At 50.4% G+C, this 19,935-nt stretch overlaps 1 protein-coding gene across 2 annotated transcripts; it reads right to left on the bottom strand.

Moving 5' to 3' along the window:
* Positions 1-1,141: 1,141 nt before the first annotated feature.
* LOC129557513 (clusterin) lies at positions 1,142-18,175 on the bottom strand. 2 transcript variants are annotated; one of them, XM_055428103.2, is made up of 9 exons: positions 18,041-18,175; positions 13,911-14,027; positions 12,487-12,635; positions 10,010-10,180; positions 7,720-8,131; positions 5,972-6,073; positions 2,548-2,777; positions 1,645-1,814; positions 1,142-1,394 (listed from the first exon to the last, which is right to left on the bottom strand). In XM_055428103.2, exons 2-9 carry the CDS (start codon positions 13,987-13,989, stop codon positions 1,385-1,387), a joined length of 1,323 nt encoding a protein of 440 aa, XP_055284078.2. In that variant the 5' UTR covers positions 13,990-14,027; positions 18,041-18,175; the 3' UTR covers positions 1,142-1,384. The 2 variants fall into 2 exon arrangements, with proteins under 2 accessions (XP_055284078.2, XP_055284079.2); XM_055428104.2 differs by having other exon boundaries at positions 18,018-18,139.
* Between the last annotated feature and the right edge of the window lie 1,760 nt (positions 18,176-19,935).

The following is a 19,935-nucleotide window of genomic DNA, read 5'->3' as shown; positions in this document are numbered from 1 at the left end:
CTAAAAGCAGGAAATCCTTAACTGGGCCAACTTTATCATCCCACTCCTTTTATTCTCAATTATATGAGACTATAGATGGAGAAACAGTGGAAACAGTGTCAGACTTTAATTTTTGGGCTCCAAAATCACTGCGGATACTGAATGCAGCCATGAAATTAAAAGACGCTTACTCCTTGAAAGGAAAGTTATGACCAACCTAGATAGCATATTAAAAAGCAGAGACATTACTTTGCCAACAAAGGCCCGTCTAGTCAAGGCTATGGTTTTTCCAGTGGTCATGTATGGACGTGAGGAAGAAAGTTGATCGCCGAAGAATTGATGCTTTTGAACTGTGGTGTTGGAGAAGACTCTTGAGAGTCCTTTGGACTACAAGGAGATCCAACAAGTCCTTTCTAAAGGAGATCAGTACTGGTTGTTCATTGGAAGGACTGATGCTAAAGCTGAAACTCCAATACTTTGGCCACCTCATGCGAAGAGTTACTGGAAAAGACTGATGCTGGGAGGGATTGGGGGCGGGAGGAGAAGGGGACGACAGAGAATGAGATGGCTGGATGGCATCACCGCCTCAATGGACATGAGTTTGAGTGAACTCCAGGAGTTGGTGATGGACAGGGAGGCCTGGCGTGCTGTGATTCATGGGGTCACAAAGAGTTGGACACGACTGAGGGACTGAACTGATACCATCCTTGACATTGGCTTTCTTTTCTCTTTTATTTTCATATCCAAATGAAGACATGTGGGGGTTAAAACAAACAAACAAAAAACCAGCATAAGGAAGACACACCAGGACTTCCGGGGTGGTCCAGTGGTCCAGACTCCACACTTCCAATGCAGAGGGCGTGGGTTTGATCCCTCATTAGTGAACTAAAAGGGGCTTCTCTGGGGTTCAGCAGTAAAGAATCTGCCTGCCAGTGCAGGAGATGTGGGTTTGATCCCTGGGTCAGGCGGATCCCCTGGAGGAGAGAATGGTAACTCACTCCAGTATTCTTGCCTGGAAAATTCCATGGACAGAAGAACCTGGTGGGCTATCAGGTTCTGTAATAGAGATCAATAGAGGCTGAGCGAATAAACAACAGTGAACCAAGATACCACATATCTCAGGCACAGTCAAAAAAAAAAAAAAAAGAGGACACAGCAGAGCTTTCAGATTACAAGGCGGTTTATTGAGTTAGTGGCATGCGAGCAAGTTCTTCCTGTGGTCAGCAAACGCAGGCATTAGTGAGTTTCAGAGTTCAGAGGAAGGAGAGGCTGGTGGGTCAGGAGGGCCTCGAAGCCAGGGCCTGGTCATCTGGTGACGTGCAGAGCTCTCTAAAGGGGCCTGAAGCTCATCTCAGGGACAAGTGGGTACAGACGCCCCCATACTTGACAAAGCAACTTTCATGCCTCACTCCTCCCTGAAAAAGAAGCAGGGGAGGGGAAGGTGAGGGCTGATACTCACTGAGAAGCAGCAATCAACATTTTGATTATCACCAACCCAGAAAGAACATCCTCCAAAGAAAGAAAAAACTTCCTAGTAGCTTCCCGACTTCCTGCCTGGGCTCTGGCTGCAGCTCCAGTGATGCCCAGGCTGCTCCCACTCTTTTGGACCCCCAGGATGCTGCTGGCCCCAGACGGACCGCGGTGGGGCAGGGGGCACACACTTACTGGCTCTTCTGGCGGTACTGCTGCAGTGCTTTCTCCGCCACGTTCTGCATGAAGTTAGTACTGAAGACTTCCTGCGGGACCATCACTGTGATGGGAAAGGAGTTGAAGAGTTTCACAATCACCTTGGTGAAGCCAGACGGGATGCTGGGGTCGGAGCTGTGGGAATTCACCTGAAAGGAGAAAAGAAAAGAGAAAAGAAAGGTCATGACGGGATGGCGATGACAGTCAACACGGACTCGGCTGGCAACTAAAGTCAGGCTTCATTCAGATCCACGGACCCCTTTGCTTTGCACTCACCTCCATGTTCTATACAACTTGGGGAACAGAAATGCCCTAACCCCATAGACACACTAGTCTGTGGGAGGTAAATGCCTTCCATGAAGGGCCAGTCCAGGGGGAGCCCCACCAGGTTTCGAGCTGCCTGTTTCCTTTGGGCAGCCACTGGCCAGGTGCTGGTAGAAAAGGCATCAGGAAGAGAAAAAGAAACATTTCCTGGTACTCGAGAGAAGCTTCTTATCACTGGAGGAGAACAATGTGCCTGTTCATGAGGCCCCCTACGTGGGACAGGGCAGCTCTCCAGAAAGAGCTCTCGCTCTGCAGCTGGACAGACAGGTTCAAACGCCCGGGTGATCACCCCTCAGGTGGGAGACCCTGGGTAAGCTGTTGAACCTCGCCCTTTCCTCGCCCATAAAATGGGATTGTGACACTCCGCCTCACTGGGCAACGGGGCCTCCGTGCACCGCTGTGCCTGACGGTTCACTTCCTGCGGCAGGACAAGTGCTCCATCGAAAGCAGACGTGCCCCCGTGAACATCTTGATCCCGTTTCATCCCGAGGGGAGGATCACACGACCTCCAGACCGCACTGTGAGCGCAGCGGCCACGGGCAGCCAGTATGGACTCACCGTGGAGACCTGCAGATAGGCCTGGTCGTCGTTCTGCGTGAGGTTGGCCAGTTGGGACACCCAGGCGAACTGCTCATTCAGCTGCTTGAGCAGGGTCGACGTGTTGAGCATCTTCTGCTGGTAGGACTGGAGTAGCTGGTCGTACAGCGTGCTGAACTTCTCCGCCAGCTGCAGGGACGAGTTCAGCTGCTGGCGCAGCAGCACCTGAGTCGGGTTGCTGGCTGAACAGTCTGCCCAGAGATGCAAAGAACACAGACAGATGAGAGAAACGTGAAGGGAGAGCTCAACAGGGATGAAGACAAACGGCAACTGGGTCACGCAGCCGGGACCTGAGGCAGAGCTACTCAGAATGCCATCTTTCCACCAAGCGTTCGCGGTCAGCCCAAGACAAAGCAGAGAGCTGGCCCTAAGTGTGAATCAGCACATGCTGTCTTCATTGAGAAAGTCTTGCTCTCCGAGATGGTATCAGCTGAAGTAAACTGTCTTGGTGACATCACTGATTTCTCTTTGGGTGCAAGACCCTGTCTCCCTGGAGACGGGCAAGGAAGGGTACTACTCCACACCTCAAGAAGCATGGCTTCAGGGCTCCGTGTGCTCAGACCAGGAAACTGCCCTGTCCCCTCAGGAATCATTTCCAGAAATGGTGGACATTATCTGTAGCTACCACTTGTCCGCACCGTTATGCCTACACCCAGGTATTATCAAGCACTCTGGATAGCAGTGATCACTAATAGTCTGATGTATTCTGACGTCCAGCAATGAAAATGAGGACCACATTTGCCTAAATCATTTGCCTAAAGTCACAGGATGAATGATTTGGGAGGTCAGGATGGCGAACCCAGAGCTTTAACTCCTAAACTTGGGCTCTTGCTACTCAGTCTATGGCTCTGGAAAGTTCTCCAAGCTAGCCTATATCTACAGAGTTGGAAATTCTGGCCCCAAGAACAGGTAGCAGAAGAGCCAGCCAGGATCCTCAGACCACGAGCACACAGGGACTGAGGGCTGTGGGTCCAGGTTTGCCCGCCTGCCCACCGTGGCTGGCTGCCAACCTCACCAGAGAGTAGGGAAGTTCATTGCTTTTGGTCCCCACCCCCACCCCCACCCACTGCAGATGGTCAGACAGACAAGAGCTAGAAACAACACTCTCTCTTTAAACACTCTCTCTCTGTTTTTCTCTCCCTTAATTGTTGAAAAATATCCCCAAAAGAGCACGGGAAACTCAAGCAAGTCAGGGAAAAGGAGGAGTTCTTTGCATGCTTCATCATGCTGGTTGCAATCATTTCTATTAAAATAAAACATCAGGTGGGGCAAGACATAGGACTATAAACAATAAGCTGGATTGAGAAATACGCACAGTGACTAAACTCTCTGTGCCAGGGAGTCATTGAAAATACGGACGGTCACTGGGAGCCCGGATGCAGCCTAGGGCAGTGGCTCTCACCTGGGGCAATGCTGTCACCAGGGATATTTGACAAGGTCTGAAAACACTTTTGGTTGTCACAACTGGCGGGGGGTGGAGGGGGTGGGAGGTTATAGCATCCAGGAGCTAGAGGCCAGAGATGCTGCTAAACACCTTACAATGCACAGGGCAGCCCCCATCATAAACAGTGATCTGGTCCAGGGACTTCCCCAGTGGTCCAGTGGTTGAGAAACCGTCTTGCAATGCAGGGGTCACAGGGTTGATCCCTGGTTGGGGAACTAGGATCCCATGTCGCATGCCGCAACTACTGAGCCCACCCACTGCGATGCATGATGCAGTGAGGATCCTGAATGCCACAACTAGGATGCAATGCAGCCAGATAAAATATTTAATAGTTATTTAAAAAATGATGAAGCCTATCATTAAAAAAAGAAGAAAAGAATGATCTTGTTCAGAATGCCAGGAGAAAGGAGATTGCAAAAGTCCAGTCCGGAGGTCCCAGGCAGCACACACATGCTCCAACCGTTGCAAGAACCTTAGATAAGAGGTCATACGTCTTCCTCAAAGTAGAAAAGAAAACCAATGATTAAGGAAGTTGTGATCAGTGACAGTTAAGATCAGTACCAGCGGCACCAATCTGAGCTTGGGCATCGGGAGGTCTCTTCTTCTGGCCCTAAGGTGACTTTCTCACCATGAGGTACTATGTGATTTATGGCTTTCTAACTATGATATGTTGTGGGTTAAACCCAAGAGGGGGGCTGGGGACTCACCTCACTCCTTCATAGATCAGCCTAATATAGCACTTGTACTTTTGCAGTGGCTTCTAAAATCACAGCATTGAGATTAGGAATATTTAACTAGACTCTGTAGGGTTGCCCAGGCACCCGAAAGAATTAAGTAAGAGCAACGCAAATACCCCTCAGGATCGACTCACTCAGTACAGGCAAATAATTAACTCCTTCCTTCCAAGCATAGACTTTTGTGAGCCAGGAAGTGTGTCACTGCTTTTATAGCTGTTTACCTCCAAGTAGGAAGAATTCAGTCCCCTTGATAAAACAGAGAGCAACAGAAGAAGGGAGCTATTTCCTTTAACTCAGGGACCAACCAAGCACAGGGAAGGTGGCCAGAAAGCGAAGGTACCCCGAGGAGAGACCATATGTTCAGGGCAGAGAACACAGCAGCACTGGTGGGGAGCACCTCCCAAACACCCCCCAGGAGGGGCGTCCAGTAATCCTGGCAGGTAACCAAACCTTCTCGGCCTCAGTCTCCTCCTCTGTAAGAAAAGCAGCCACCCCAGTTATTCTAGGAAGAACAGTAAATGTTTGTACAGTGTTGAGAAGAAGGGTGTTTAGTAACAAGCACACAGCAGGAGTTTGTTTAAGAGAGTCCGTACTGTCGAAGCGCTTCCTCGAGGGCTCAGTGGGAAAGAATCTGCCTGCCCATGCAGGAGACTTGAATTCAATCCTGGATCGGAAAGATCCCTTGGAGGAGGAAATGGCAACTCACTCCAGTATTCTTGCCTTGGAAATCCCATGGACAGAGGAGCCCGGTGGGCTACAGTCCATGGGTTGCAAAGAGTCAGGCACAACTCAGTGACAAAACAACGATAGAAGAGCAACAACATACTGTCTAAATTTCCATCGTCTGCAGCCAAAAATGAAGATGTATGCTAGGTTTGGCCCCTGGGAACAGACTAACTGGAGGAAGTCATAGGATGACAGCTTTTCAGAAAGCACAGCCACCCCTCCCACAGTCAGCCCATTAACCGTGAGCTGATGTGATAAGTATTCTGTCTCCGACCTCAGGGACAACTCTGCATCTTAACCCTTAACCCCAGATGGGGATCCAGGCAGAGCCAAGCAAAGGACAGCTCCCCCACCAAGAGCCACAGCTGGAAGGCAGCAGAGCTGGCATTAAATTCCCACCCACCTGACTCCCTAAAGGCAACCCCAGTGAGGTGTTGGGGACCTGAAGACACAGGAGAGCAGGGGGTCCCTGACTCACCCACTTCCAGGATCTCCTGGCACTTCTCGCATTGGTCCTTCATCCGCAGGCATCCCGTGGAGTTGTGGCGGATCTCCTTACACACAGTGCGGTCATTGTTTCCTGGGAACACACGAGGACAAGTCACACAGAGCAACATGGGCTGCCCCCATCTCTCTGAGCCCTTCCACACCACTGTCAAGCCCTTTGAGATGACTCTGTGGGCAGAGCAGGTTGGCATCTGGCTGTCTGCCTGCAGACAGACACAGGCTCGGACCAGCAGCGGGACTCCCTGCAGTGGGACCAGGAGGTGGTTCCCAGGCCCCCCTGAGCCGGGCCTGGCCACACTCTTACCACCTCCACCTGCTGACACCTCTCCCATCGCCCTCTCCACCTCTCATGCTCCCTGAGCTGTTTGGACTTCTCTTTGGTATCATAACCTATTTTGCTCTGCATTCTGTCTTGGCTCGTTTCTCTCCCCCTGGCCAGGCAGCAAGCTCCTTGAAGGCAGGAATAAGATTTACCTTGGAACCTCCTTATAACACAGGGCAACCCCCCACTCCCTCCGCCAAATGCTTGTTCAGGTCAATTTGTTGTTTAGCCACTAAGTTGTGTCAGATTCTTTTGCGACCCCATGGCCTGTAGCCTGCCAGGGTCCTCGGTCCATAGGCTTCTCCAGGCAAGAATACTGGAGTGGGTTGTCATTTCTTTTTCCAAGGAATCTTCCCAACTCAGGGATTGAACCCACATCTCCTGCATTGGCAGGTGAGTTCTTCAACACTGAGCCACCAGGGAAACCTGTTTAAGTCAGTACCCTTCTGTATTTCCAATTCATTACAAGCCAAAACCCAGTGCTGGTCCAACTGTAGCATTTAGGCGATGGGGGTGGCCAACCAGTGTCTATTGGTTCAATGAAAAAAATTACTTCTACAAGTTTTGGCTTTTCGTGTCCATGATAGAGTTCATTCATTCAAAAGATACTCTCTGTGTGCCCATTCTCTACCAGACCCTAAGGTTACAGCCACAAACAGCTTTCTTAACTGTACAGTGAGCTGATTATATAACTCATTGCCAATATATGCATGGCATCCACATAAAGCACCTGAGTTCCCAAGACAAAGGGGTCTAGTCCTCAAGAGCTGTGGTCCGCAACCTTTTTGGTTCGAGGGATCAGTTTTGTGGAAGACAGTTTTTCCATGGACCAGGGAGGGGGTGGATGGGGGATGGTTTCAGGATGATTCAAGAACATTACATTTATTGTGCACTTTATGGCTATTATTATTACACCAGCCCCACCTCAGATCAACAGGCATTAAACCCCAGAGGTTGGGGATCCTTGCCCTAGAGGAAACAGTGTCATGTCTACCAGTTGTTGGAAGGAGCCTGGAAAACTCAAAAGAATACCAGAGTTTCAAGCCCTGTAGGGCTAGATTTGACCAGCCCAGGGGATCTTCCCAAACCAGGGATCAAACCCGTCTCTTGCCTTACAGGCAGATTCTTTACCACTGAGCCAACAGGGATGTCCATGAACTTTTGGGCATGTTCCTACACTCCCTGTCAAACAGGAATGCGTAGCCCCCTCCCCAGGTTGCTCTTTGGGGGATTCAGATGATACAGGCCAAGTCCTGGGCACAGATCTGAGTATCTAAGACTCCCTGCCTCCACACTTCCTTAGCTCCTCAGCTATTCGTACATCTCTTCAGCATCACAGCCTGTTTGACTGGGTTAAGCCCTTAAAAAAACTGAGTTTTCATCCCCCTCCTTCTCACCTCCTGTGAATTCTCCCGTGGGGAACTGGTAGGGACTTCTGCGCAGGTGGGCGTCCATGGCCTCCTGGGCCTGGTGGATCATGTCGTAGAATGGCTGAAACACATCATGGAAGTTGAGGGGTTCCAACAAGGGGAAAGGCATCACATTCCGGGCAAAGCGGGACTTGGGATTGAAGAAGAGTGACCCCCTCGGGAACGAGCTGAAGGGTGAGTAGTACTGAGTGTCCTGGGGCCTCCGGGGGAAGAACCGGTCCTGGAAGAGCTCATCCATGATGTTGGACGCCCGGGTGAAGCTGTCCTCCATGATGTCCATCACGTGGCTCTGCTGCCGGTCATTCTCCATCAGGGAATCGATGCGGTCACCATTGATCCAGAAGTAGAAGGGGGAGCTCTGGTTTAGGAACTCCTCGAGCTGTGACAGGAGATGGGGGATAGTCAGGGATGCCTCCCCCTTGTCAAGACGAGCCAAGCCCATCCTGGCTGCACCTGGGACGTCTCATAGTCACAGCAGGGGGCGGAAGACCCAGCTGGGAATGGCTCCCCATCTCTGAAATGTCCAGGCCAGCCCCCTTCCATTCTACTGACCCCAGCAGGAAGGAGTAAGAAGACCTGTGAGGCTAAGAAAATCACAAGACCCATCAGGTGAGACTAGTCTTCTGTCCTCTTTGATGCACCCCCTCCCCAAGCAGCCAAGTGCCAACCAATAGGACGGGGAAGGGCAAAATTCATGAGTCCTAATTGAGCAAGGCCTGCAGGGGAGGGTAGATCAATATTAGCATACTAAAAAGTCTTAATTCCTTTTGCTAAAGAGGACACAGGGCTCTGCCCTACCATGGAGCCATTTGTTACCTTATGCAGCCATTTGTTACCTTAAGAAAGCTGGATGAGAGTCTTTAAAGATGACAAATACCTGGCACAGGTGTTTTTCACATTCCCACATTACTGCACTCATAAAAGACATTACCAATCAATCACACACTCCGGGCCCCAATGCAGCCAGAACTAATCAATTGCAACTGGCATGTGAAATGAAGCTGTGATACTATGATTTATCATAAGAAATATATATATATGGTCTGGTTCCTGACAAGAAGGTCCTAAAGGTCTTGGAATTTCCTGTGATAAGAGCAATTAAGGTTTCTTTCGTTATGTTAGGGAGGTGACTTTTGGAAAGCAACTAAGGATGGGGGCTGACTGTCAGGGAGCGAACTGCATGATTAAAGAGCTAGTGCTTTTGGCCCCTGATTTCTACAGAGGGGAGAGGGGCTAGACATTGAAGCAATGACCAATGGCCAATGATTTAATCAATCATACTGGTGTAATGAAGCCACTATTAAATCCAAAAGGATGGGCTTGTAAAGCTTCTGGGTTGATAGACAAGTGCACCAAGGAGATACAAGATAAGGCCTGCCACTGCTCCCCATCCCTAGCTCTGGGCATCTCTTCCATCTTGCTCTTCATATCCTTGCTGTTCATATCCTTGCTGACTCATATCCTTTTTATTATTTTTTAATGGATGACCAATGCGCTGGTCACCCATTGGTGGCTTTTTTAAAAATGATTTTACCTACATGAAATTTACCCCGTGGCATGTGGGGATCCTAGTTCCCCAACCAGGGTTCAAACTCACGTCCCCTGCACTGCAAGGTAGATAGTTAACCACTGGACCACTGGGGAAATCCCCCGAGTTATATCCTTCTATAACAAATTGATTATCTAGTATGTAAAATGTTTTTCCAGGTGCTGTGAGCTTCTTGAGCAAATTAATTGAACTTAAGGGGGCAATCCACCTGTAATGTAGGAGACTTGGGTTCAATGCCTGGGTCAAGGAGATCCCTGGGAGAAGGAAATGGCAACTCACTCCAGTATTTTTGCCTGGGAAATCCCATGGACAGAGGAGCCTGTCAGGCTATAGTCCATGGGGTTGCAAAGAGTCGGACACGACTTAGTGAATCAACAGCAACAAAAGGAAGCAGTCATGGATCCCTCTAATCTACAGCCAGTCAGTCCGAAGCACAGGACTTCTGACTGGCTGCTGAAGTCAGAGGGTGGGCGTGATGGGGCGGTCTTGTGGGAGTGAGCCCTGAACTTATGGGGTCTGACGCTGTCTCCAGGTAGATGGGGTCCAACTTGAGTTGAACTGCAGGGTACCCGGCTGATGTGGGAGAACCCCTTGGTGGGGAAACCACCCCCTACACTTGGAACTTGGTGCAGAAACAAGAAGCATCTTCAGTTCTCCTCACTCCCTGCCCCGAGCCATGCTGTGCTGAAGGGGCGGGGCCCTCATCACCTGGTGGCCAACCAGTCCCGAGCCGCTTCTGCACACACGCGCGTAGAACTTCATGCAGGTCCGTTTCAGGCAGGGCTTACACTCTTCCCAGAGGGCCGTCATGGTCTCATTGCACACCCCCTGGGACGCCTTCAGCTTGTTTTCAGAATCCCTGGTGTCATTCAGGGCGTCCTAGGGGATGACACAGGCTGGCTTAGCCACAGAAACCATAGGCTTCCCCTGCCCGAGGTAGGCATGGGTGGGCCCTCCCACCTCAGCCCAACCTGGGCAGATGGGGTGCTTGTTTCCATCCCTGCTCTGGCTTGCATTTGCCACCTGGATGTCCCTTCTCATCTGGTTTTAAACATCTTCCCGTCTTCATCCTGCTGCTTAGTCCTTTCTGGCCCCTTGAGCTCATCTGGACTTCTTTCTCTGATGCTGCACCTACAGTCTTTACCCCAAGACTTCCTCCCTCTCACTAAATACCCCACTTTCTACTCTCAGCTTCAGGAATTTCAATGTCATCTTCCAAAGCTCCCCTGAATCTTATTTTTCTATGGTAACCACAGCCCCTGGCATACCATGGTAATAGGTAAGCTTCCAAAACCAAGGTCACATCTACTACCAAAACTCTCTAACATGACCATGACATTTGACCTAGTAAATCTGCAAGAATCTATCCCAAGGATTTCCTGCAACAAAGGAGAAGTTCATATGCCTGAAGATATTTGTTACAATATTCATGAATGGCAAAAAAAAAAAAAAAATACTGGAGTCAACTCAGATGCTCAAAACCAGGAGACCAGTTAAGGAAATTGTGGTACCTGCAAATGGTAGACAGGACAGCATCACCAGGGATGTCTATAAGTGTTAAATATCATAATAAGCATTTCTCACATTTAAAAAAATCACGAGTTTGAGTATAACCACTGTCCAAAAAGTATAGAGGAGCAAAAGTAGTAAGAAATAGATCAAACGCAGGTATCCTTAGATACCTAAGGAACTGTCCTAAGGTAAAGGATTATGGAAAAACTTTTCCTCTTCTGCTTTTCTATATTAAAATCTTGATAAATGAGTGTATTACTCTTCAAAGAATTAAGTAGACCATCCATACCCCCAAATGAAGCTACACTGGAAATGTCTGACCAGGAGCTATGTGAGATCTCCCCCTACTTCGTGTTCCCTGTCCCCCTGGTCCATGTCCACTGCCTCCTGCTCTGAAATGGGGAAGGCCACCATGCCTTCTACTAGGCCAATTCATAGGCAATTCCTTTCTTTCCCGTTCCCATATTCCTCACCTGAGAAGTCATGGAGTCTTTTTCCAAACATGATGTGCTTTATCATAGATTGTCAACTATCAAATTCCAGTGAATAGCACAAATATTCAAGAAAAAGACTTGCCACTTCTCCGTGGACTCTAGGAGGCTTCTCATAGCATGGTGGGAATTTCTACTCATGCCAAGAAAGGGCATTACGTTTCAAAGAAAGGACTGCACCCAGGCCAACATTTCTGTAAGTGGCTTCCATGAAATTGTGCTACAAGTGATCAGGAAAAAAATAAATGGATTCCCTAGTCAATTGGATTAGGAAAGCACTTGGGTTGAATGAAGTCACATATGTTCCTTTACTGCAGAACTTCTCTGAGTCTTTATAATGATTTCACTCCTTGCATTAGGGACCATAGGCCCCATTTCAGCATCTCTGTCACTAGGGTTAGGGCAGCAATAGGAGTAGAATTTGAGGATACCTTCAAGGAGACTATTTATTTTTTAAATAAGCTGGGCTTCCCAGGTGGCACCAGTTGTAAAGAACCCGCCTGCCAATGCACAAGACATTTAAGAGAAGTGGGTTCAATCCCTGGGTCAGAAAGATTCCCCTGGAGGAGGAAATGGCAACCCACTCCAGTATTCTTGCCTGGAGAATCCCATTAACAGAGAAGCCTGGAGGCTACAATACATGGGGTCTCAAAGAGTTGGACACAACTGAAGCGACTTAGCACAGCATAAATAAGCTGTTTATTGAACGACAGTAGTTTAGTTTTGTGTGTTCACCAGTGGACCTAGATGTCTCTTTACAAAGTAGTCCAGAACTCAGATGTGAGCAATAGAGTGTGCCTGTTGTACCCCAAAGGTATTACTCACACTAGATAAGCTTCCTGAAGGTAGGGTGACATCCACCTCCTAACCTGTGACAATGACAGGCCCTACCCAAAGCCGACCTTGGAGCTTGCACACAATCAGGGTTTAGAAAAATCTGTTGAAATGAATCTGGGCAGCAGGCCCTAGGCCAGGCTTGAAAGGAAACCATATCCAAAATCTCACCCCTTGAAGCTTTCTAAAGCAAATAAACCTTCCCTATTTGTTAACCACAGCCCTGGGTATCAGCTGACCCAGCCAGGAAGGAAAGACAGAGGGTCACCATGGCAACCTGGCAGGGCTTCCCCATGCCCTCCCTCCAGCACAGAGGATCAAGGTGGGGGCAGCTCGGCTCTTCCTTACCTCTTTCTTCTTCTTGGCTTCCTCTAGGGAGGTGAGCAGTAATTTGCGCTCTTCATTGGTTTGCTCTATTTGGGTCTTTATCTGTTTCACCTCCTTGAGGGCATTTTTAATTTCTTTATTCACGTACTTACTCCCCTCGGTGGACATTTCTGCAGGGAAAGGGCAGGCAGGTGGATGATGTGAAAGGAAGGGATGGTCCTGGGAATACAACCCTGGAACCAGTTTAAAGGGTCAGAAAGGCCAGGGGGTCTAGGGGCTGCCAAGGCTGGGGTCCCCCTGGCAGGCAGCCTTCAGGGTCCCAGCTTCACCCTGACCCAGGTTCCATTCCAGGCTCCATCTCCAGGGCACATTGAAGACCCGGGGCCTGATAATCAATTACACCCAGCTGCTCAGAAATGCGAACACTGGAGCAGACACACCCCAGAGGAGGAATAACCCAGTGTACTCCTGGGGCGCTGGAGGAGCAGCCTAACCAGCTGCAGAAGAAAATTTTCAAGGACAAAATAAATCCTGGAAGCGAATCGTTTAAGCATCAAAATATAAAATGGTATCCTTTTGGATACAATTTCTTCTGGAATGCAGTTTAAGCAAACATCTGAATTTCATCTTTGTTCTGACGGATGGTATCAGGTGACAGGGACATGGAGGTGAGACTGTGATCAGACACCACATCGTGTGACAAAAACAATGAGACAGTGTCACCCAAGCACTGAAAGTAACAGCCCATGCTTCTCTGGTGCTCATCCTGGGCCAAGCACCACACTGGGTGCTTCACGTGCATTTTATTTAAGACTCTCAACACCGCCTTCACCCCACTGCACAAATGAGCATGAAGAATCATAATGAGGTCAAGATATTCACCCAGGGTTGTAACAGCTGGGTGGGGGCAGACAGAGACTCCCACCCGCCTCTGATCTCAACATTAGGGTTTCTAACTACTACCCCGGAGAGTTGGTCAGCTCGCAGGACGAGAGTGAAGCAGAGGGAAAACAGGTCAGGAAGGACCTACAGAAGAGGGGAAGCAAAAGCCGGGCTTTGAAGGATGACAAGCCCTCCTAATGAATGATATTTCCTCTTTCCTGAATCCAGAGCATTGGTTTTCTAGGTGGCAAGCTGGCAGATACAGGTAGTGAGCTTTATGGAAACTCATAGGGAAGTCCACAGAGGCCCCAGTGGTCCAGGCTTCAAGGAGCGTCATGGGGGAGGTGTGAGTGCTGGGCCAAGCGGACCGGGAAGGGAACAGCTGAAGGAGATGCAGCAGTCAGAAAGGGCTTGGGTTCCACCTGAAAGTGCCTGGAAGCCAATTTGACCACAAAGAGCCTGGGATGGTGACAGAGGGCTCAGAGAGGGGCCTGAATGCAGCAAACCAGATCTGATGCACAGGGCAGAAATGGTCTCTGACCCCTGGGGGCCTGGTCACTTACCCTGGAGCTCTTTGTCTGAGATTGCCCAGCCACTCTCCCAGCTGAGCAGCAGCCCCACCAACAGCAGTAGAGTCTTCATCTTGCCTCCTTCTCCACTTCTGGAATCCCAGCACGCCTCTGTTTGTAGAGAACAGGGGACTGTCATGGCAACAGCTACACAGCCCGCTGGTCTCAGGCCCAGCCTGCCGCCTGCTCTCCCGGAGCCCTGCTGAGGCCTGGCCCTCCGCTATGCCCTTAGCTCACATCACCACCTTTTTATTCCAGGGACTGGACAAGAAAGGATCAGTCTTGCCAATGGGCACCTTCAAAAGAAAGTGGGAGGCAGCGGGTACTGGGAAGAACCCCAGGAAAGCAGCCTCATACAGAAGAAACGAGGATCTGGAATCAAACACTGGACTCAGGTCCAAGCTACCCTCCTCCTGCTCCTCGTCCTCCCCTTCCTCCCTCTGTTTCTCCCCCTCCTTCTCTTATCATAGCTGACTGTGCCCGAAAAAGGCACAGGAACTGTCTGCATCCAGAGAGGACATCCATCTGACGATACCTGGTCACATCAAACTCAACTCTGAATACACCTCTCTTGGGTCACTAATCCGGCCTACCCCATCCCCCTAAGGTGAGGACTGCAGCCCAGAGTGCAGCCAGCCCCCTGCCACTGACATCACCAAGCCTGCCCACAGCAGGCATCACCAATGAATCACAGCACTGTCCCCAGCCATGCCTCGACACCTCCTGAAAGTGCTTTTCGAGGGTCTGAGGCTGTTTTGAGGGCGTGAGGCACTGACAGCCTCAGACCCTCTGGGTTGGCACAGGAAAATAAATCCATTTGTCATCCCCAGCGTGAGACTTGAAGCAGGAGGTGTGGATGGGAGTAGAGCAAGGCAAGGACAGTGGTCTCCAGGGAGTTTAGAGAGGGAGGGGCAAAGCCAAAGGATTGGGGAGGGGGATGTGGAGGGGGGAAGGAGCTTCCCCAGAAGAAGTCCTGCTGGGAGGAGAGCCTCTCTGCTCTGCCAGGTCCCTTTCACTCAGCTGGTCTCTCTTAACCCACTGCAGGGCGTCTGCCAAGGTCCTCCCACCACACTCGGCTGGCTGCCTGAACCCTGGACCAGCTGGTCTTACACAATGGATGGTTTCCCCAAAGCTGAAGTTGTTGCAAAACAAAAACCCCTTCCCCTGCATCCCTCCTCGCAACTGCTCATCTGAACTCACCCACTTCCCCTAACAAGAATGGGAAGGGGCTCTCCCCTTCCTGGAATGACACACACACCAACGCTGCTCTCAGCTCCATAGGCTGAGACCCTGGAAGAACGTGAATAAGGCAAGTCTCTCCTGAGACGCAATTAGCAAGGCAGCTGGGCTGTGGTCCCTGAGCAGCGTGGGAGAGGAGAGCAGGTCATTGACCTCCCTAGAGATGGTGCGTGGGCAGCTGAGCCAGGGCGCTATTTCAGGTCTGCTAGGCACTGCCCCAGCTGCTCACTGAGGCCTGAAACGCCTCAAGCAGGGACAGAGGCTTTGTCACGCCAGAGAGACAAAGCCAGAGAGAAACACCCCTCCAGCAGAGCACCCCCCATAAGTGAAGGCTTTTGAGAAATCCATATACCAGCCTTGAAATAGGCTTGGACCAGAAGACAGGGCATTGGGTCCTAAGGAAAAGAGATGCAGGGAAGTCAGGGAAGTCAAAGGCAAGAGCACTGGATGAGGAGTCCAGAAACCCTGGGGTCAGTACAAGATCTCCCATAAGGAGCCTGGAGACCACGAGAGCCATGGAGCTGAGAGCTGGGACAGAGCCCTGTCTCCCATTCAATCCTCCACCTCAGAGGGGAGGCGGAACCCAGAAACATGATGGGACTCCTCAAGACCTACAAGCAGGTGGCAACCCCAGGATTGAGAACCCAGCCCTCCCAATCCCCCAGTCCAGTGTTCTTTCCTTGACACCAAGTCACTGAAATCTGAGCCTCAGTTTTTCCATCTGTAAAATGGACCTAATACAGACCTCAGAGATTTGAATTTGTTCTGTAAACACAAGGGTCTTATGTCATCACTGGAAATTCTTACTCCTTCAAAAAGAGGTGTAGAACCAATTGTGGGCACTGGCACGATATCTTTCAAGGAAGTGGGAGGACATGTAGAGACATGTCCTACATGTAGAGACAGGGACAGATGAACTGAAGCAGGCACACAGAGGCTACCTGCAGTCCTTCCCTGCTGCAGGCTTTGCCTTAATGAAGCAATCGGCTCCTTAAAAGTACATGGGAATTAGCCAGGAGTCTTGTTATCACACCAGATTCTGATTCTGAGACTGCTGTGCTAAAAAACTTGCAGGTAATACTGATACTTGGAGAAGGCAATGGCATCCCACTTCAGTACTCTTGCCTGGAAAATCCCATGGACAGAGGAGCCTGGTAGGCTGCAGTCCATGGGGTTGCAAAGAGTCAGACATGACTGAGCGACTTCACTTTCACTTTTCACTTTCATGCATTGGAGAAGGAAATGGCAACCCACTCCAGTGTTCTTGCCTGGAGAATCCCAGGGACGGGGGAGCCTGGTGGGAGGCCGTCTATGGGGTCGCACAGAGTCAGACACGACTGAAGCGACTTAGCAGCAGCAGCAATACTGATATTAGCCCAAGGACAGTAGGAGAATAGCGGCTGTGCGGCCGAATTACCCTCCCTTTGCACTAACTCCCCTCCCATTTTCGGACCAGGGTACCTGGTTGCCAACTGCTCTGATTAAACAAGCCACTCAAAGGCCCTCCTTTCCCCAGAAGAAGCCATGGGGAGGACAGGGTCAGGCAGAGTAAGCTGCATGGTTCAAAGCCTAAGCTCCTCTCCTACTCCCTCCCCAAATGAGTAAACTCTACCTAAAAGAAAAACAAAACAATTCACCTGTAATTCACACTCTCCATAGGCAAACAATAGCACTGCGGTATCTTTCCTCTTTTCTATGCATTTGCATACAGTTGGGTCCTTTACATCCACTATCTTCAAATACACTCTAAAAGCATCTTTTCATTGCTGCATAATAGTCCTTTTTCTGGTGTACCTTATTTTGCAATCCCACATGGCTGAGCATTTAAATTGTCTTTAATTGCTGACTATTATTATAACAAACACTCTTAAAAGCATCCTTTTATAGAATTTGTACTTACTCTTACATTCTTAACCTCACTCTTAAATAGTAATAATCAGCTTCTTTTTTTCAATAAGTCCAGAAATTCTGGAAGGTCAAGACTTGGGTTCTAATCCCAATTCTGATACCTATTTTCTGTTTATTTTTGGAGATTTTTCTTTCTGTTTATCCTTCCAGATTTTCATCTATAATATGTGACAGTTTTGAATCAGATGTCTACAATCTGATGGAGGTTGTGTGACGTTTCTCTGATGTACTCTGGTGCATTAGGAAGCAGAAAAGGGTTGTCCAGGTGGCTCAGTGGTGAAGAATCTGCCTGTCAATGCAGGAGACTCAAGAGATGCAGGTTCCATCCCTGAGTTGGGAAGATCCCCTGAGGGAGGAAATGGCAACCCACTCCAGTATTCTTGCCTGGAAAATTCCATGGACAGAGGAGCCTGGCAGGCTACAGTCCATGGGGTAGCAGAGAGTCGGACACGACATATACTTAAATCAAAACATCATACTTATAAACACACTAGCCAGAGAACTAGAGAATTCGGGAGCAAACAAGATGACTCACGCGCTCAAGCTGACTGCCACCCCTGGAGATATCAGCGCCTTTCCAAGGAAAATGCTGCAGGAAGGCTCTCAGGGCAGGCCAGCTCCGCCACTCACTAGCCTGGCCTCCAGCGTCTGCGGCAGTCCTCCAAATGTCAATTTCCCCATCTTTATAAGAAGAGGGTCACTACACCTATCCTGTTTACCCCCACAGAACTGTGATTGGAGTTCATGAACAAAAGGGCCCCTGAGCCCTAGCCTGCGCGCCGACCCCAGCAATTTTCGGACCCCGCACCTGCCTTCCCTGATCTCCTGACTCCACCCAAAGCGCCCCCTCTGACAACCCGGTAACCACCAGTGATCATCCTCTTCTAGCCTGGCGGCCACCCCCCATCCCCACCCCCTCGCTCATCCCCCGGCGGCGGGGCTCTGCGCAGGGACCTGGAAGGGTAGGGACGTCTCACCGGTCACCGCTGCCCGCCTGCTCCTCCTGGCCACGCCGCGTGCGCAGCACCGCGAGGCGCCCGTATTTATAGCGCTCCGCTGCGTATACACCCACTTTGGGGCTGGCTGCAAACCTGCATGACTCACGCCCAAAGAATGCCGTAGAAAGCACCGGGAGCTTTCTGGAAGCCGGAGCGGGAGGGGGTGAGGAGATGCGGGGGGCGGGCAGACGGAGGGGGGTGGGGCGGTGGAGCACTCGGCGGGGGGCGCAGGGGGGCGCTTTGGCACCGCGAAAGGCACCAGCGGAGACAGACGTTGGGGTGCAGGATCGCACCCTTGGGGCTCAGAGTTCGAGCACGTCGCCCCCAGGAGGGAAGAGCCTGAACGTGCACGGCGAGCGCCCAGCTCCGCAGAAGTGGAGGGATGCTCCGCGCCGCAGGCTGGTGCCTCCTCCCAAATCAAAACTCACAGTTCCGCTGCCCGATTGAAGGTTAGTTTTTCACGTGCGCCACTCCTCTGGCTCCGTTTAACAGCATCAGAAATAACGGGAGTGTAATGGAGAGGGATATTGTGATAGAGAAGGAACACAGAAAATATGAAATGACGACTTCCCAAACCACGACAGTGACCTGGTGATCCCATGGCAGACCTGCTAGGCTGCAGGGAACAGAAACAGTTTCTTAGGAATGAACAGAGAGCATCAGTTTGGGAAATCATAAGGCCTCCCTGACTCTCTGATTCCTGGACCTTAACCAAATGTTGTCCCCATCCACTTGAGACCCAGCCAAACCGGGCGGGTTTCATGAACCTGGGACCCTGCTGCCCCGTGCATTATTTGATGAGCTACCGTCCAAGTCTTGAAATTCTCAATCGTTTTTGAACAAGGGGCCCTGCGTTTTCCTTGTGCCCGGAACCTCACAAATTATGCTGCTGATCCTATTTGCAAAGGCCCTCACTGATCTCTACCAGCCCCAAGTTCCTTCTGCTGGCAGGAGGAAGCTTGCCAACAGACTCCCTGTGGCAGGGGGCTTTGACGGGCCTGAGGGGTGGGAGCCCTTATGCCACCCCCTGGCAGGGAGGGGACCAACCCAAAAGCCCCACAGGCATAGCAATTAATACTTCCTGGAGAAGAAACAGAGTCAGGCACTCTGATCCAGGATGTCTGAGCCCTAAGAGAAAGATCAAGGGGCTTGAGGGTGGTTCTCGCCCTGGCTGGGGGAAGATGGGTGTGCAGTGCAGGTGTGGACAGTTTGGTTCATTTGCCAACTGAAAACCGGCAAGATGGGGGCACAGAGGCGAGTCCTATGGCAAGGGGCTGAGTTTTCCTGCTCACAGCTTTCAGCATACAGCTTCAGACCCAGTCCCCGGTTGCTCAAGATCTGGGGCAACTAGGACCCCACCTAGTTGGGGGTGCTCCTTCAGGAAGGAGCACAGAGGGAGCTTCTGCTGCTGCTGCTGCTAAGTCTAGGCAAGTGAAAAACAGGGAGAAAGTGTATGTGGGAGCCGAGGAGGGTGTTGCATAGAATTCTGAGGGAGCTCTCAGCTCCATCCTGAGGATCTGGGTGACCTTGGCCAGCCTGAAGAGTTTAACCCCCACGCCTCAGTCCGGCTCCTCAGTTCTCAGTTTCTTCCTTCTGGACAATGAGGAATCTGGAATGTATCATCTCTGAGGTCCCCTTCAACCTCACCAGGAGCAATGCCAAGTGTGAGAAGATCATCAGCCCAGAAGGAAGAAAAAAAAAAAAAAAAATCCAACCAGAATTTGCAACAGTATTTCTCCCCTGAGGCTTCACTTTATCTTCCTGAAAAAGTCTACTTATCAGTAACAGCTACATTTTCTATGGAAACTGCCACCTCTTTAGCATCCTATCAATGCCCCCAGGCCAGATGGATTCTCTTTGAGCTCCCTCCTTGT

The sequence above is a fragment of the Moschus berezovskii genome, chromosome 7 (assembly GCF_049115385.1).
Source record: "Moschus berezovskii isolate FMDL1 chromosome 7, NW_MosBer_1.0, whole genome shotgun sequence".
Lineage (NCBI taxonomy): Eukaryota > Metazoa > Chordata > Mammalia > Artiodactyla > Moschidae > Moschus > Moschus berezovskii.
Note: the sequence above shows the minus strand (reverse complement) of the source record. Positions and strands in the feature narration are given on the sequence as shown.

Coding starts and splice junctions, on each gene's coding strand:
- LOC129557513 (XM_055428103.2), bottom strand. CDS start 13,989: ATGAAGACTCTACTGCTGTTGGTGGGGCTGCTGCTCAGCTGGGAGAGT. Junction 12,636..13,910: donor CTCAGACAAAGAGCTCCAGG/GTAAGTGACCAG, acceptor CTTTCCCTGCAG/AAATGTCCACCGAGGGGAGT. Junction 8,132..10,009: donor CGGGACTGGTTGGCCACCAG/GTGATGAGGGCC, acceptor CTCCTGTCACAG/CTCGAGGAGTTCCTAAACCA.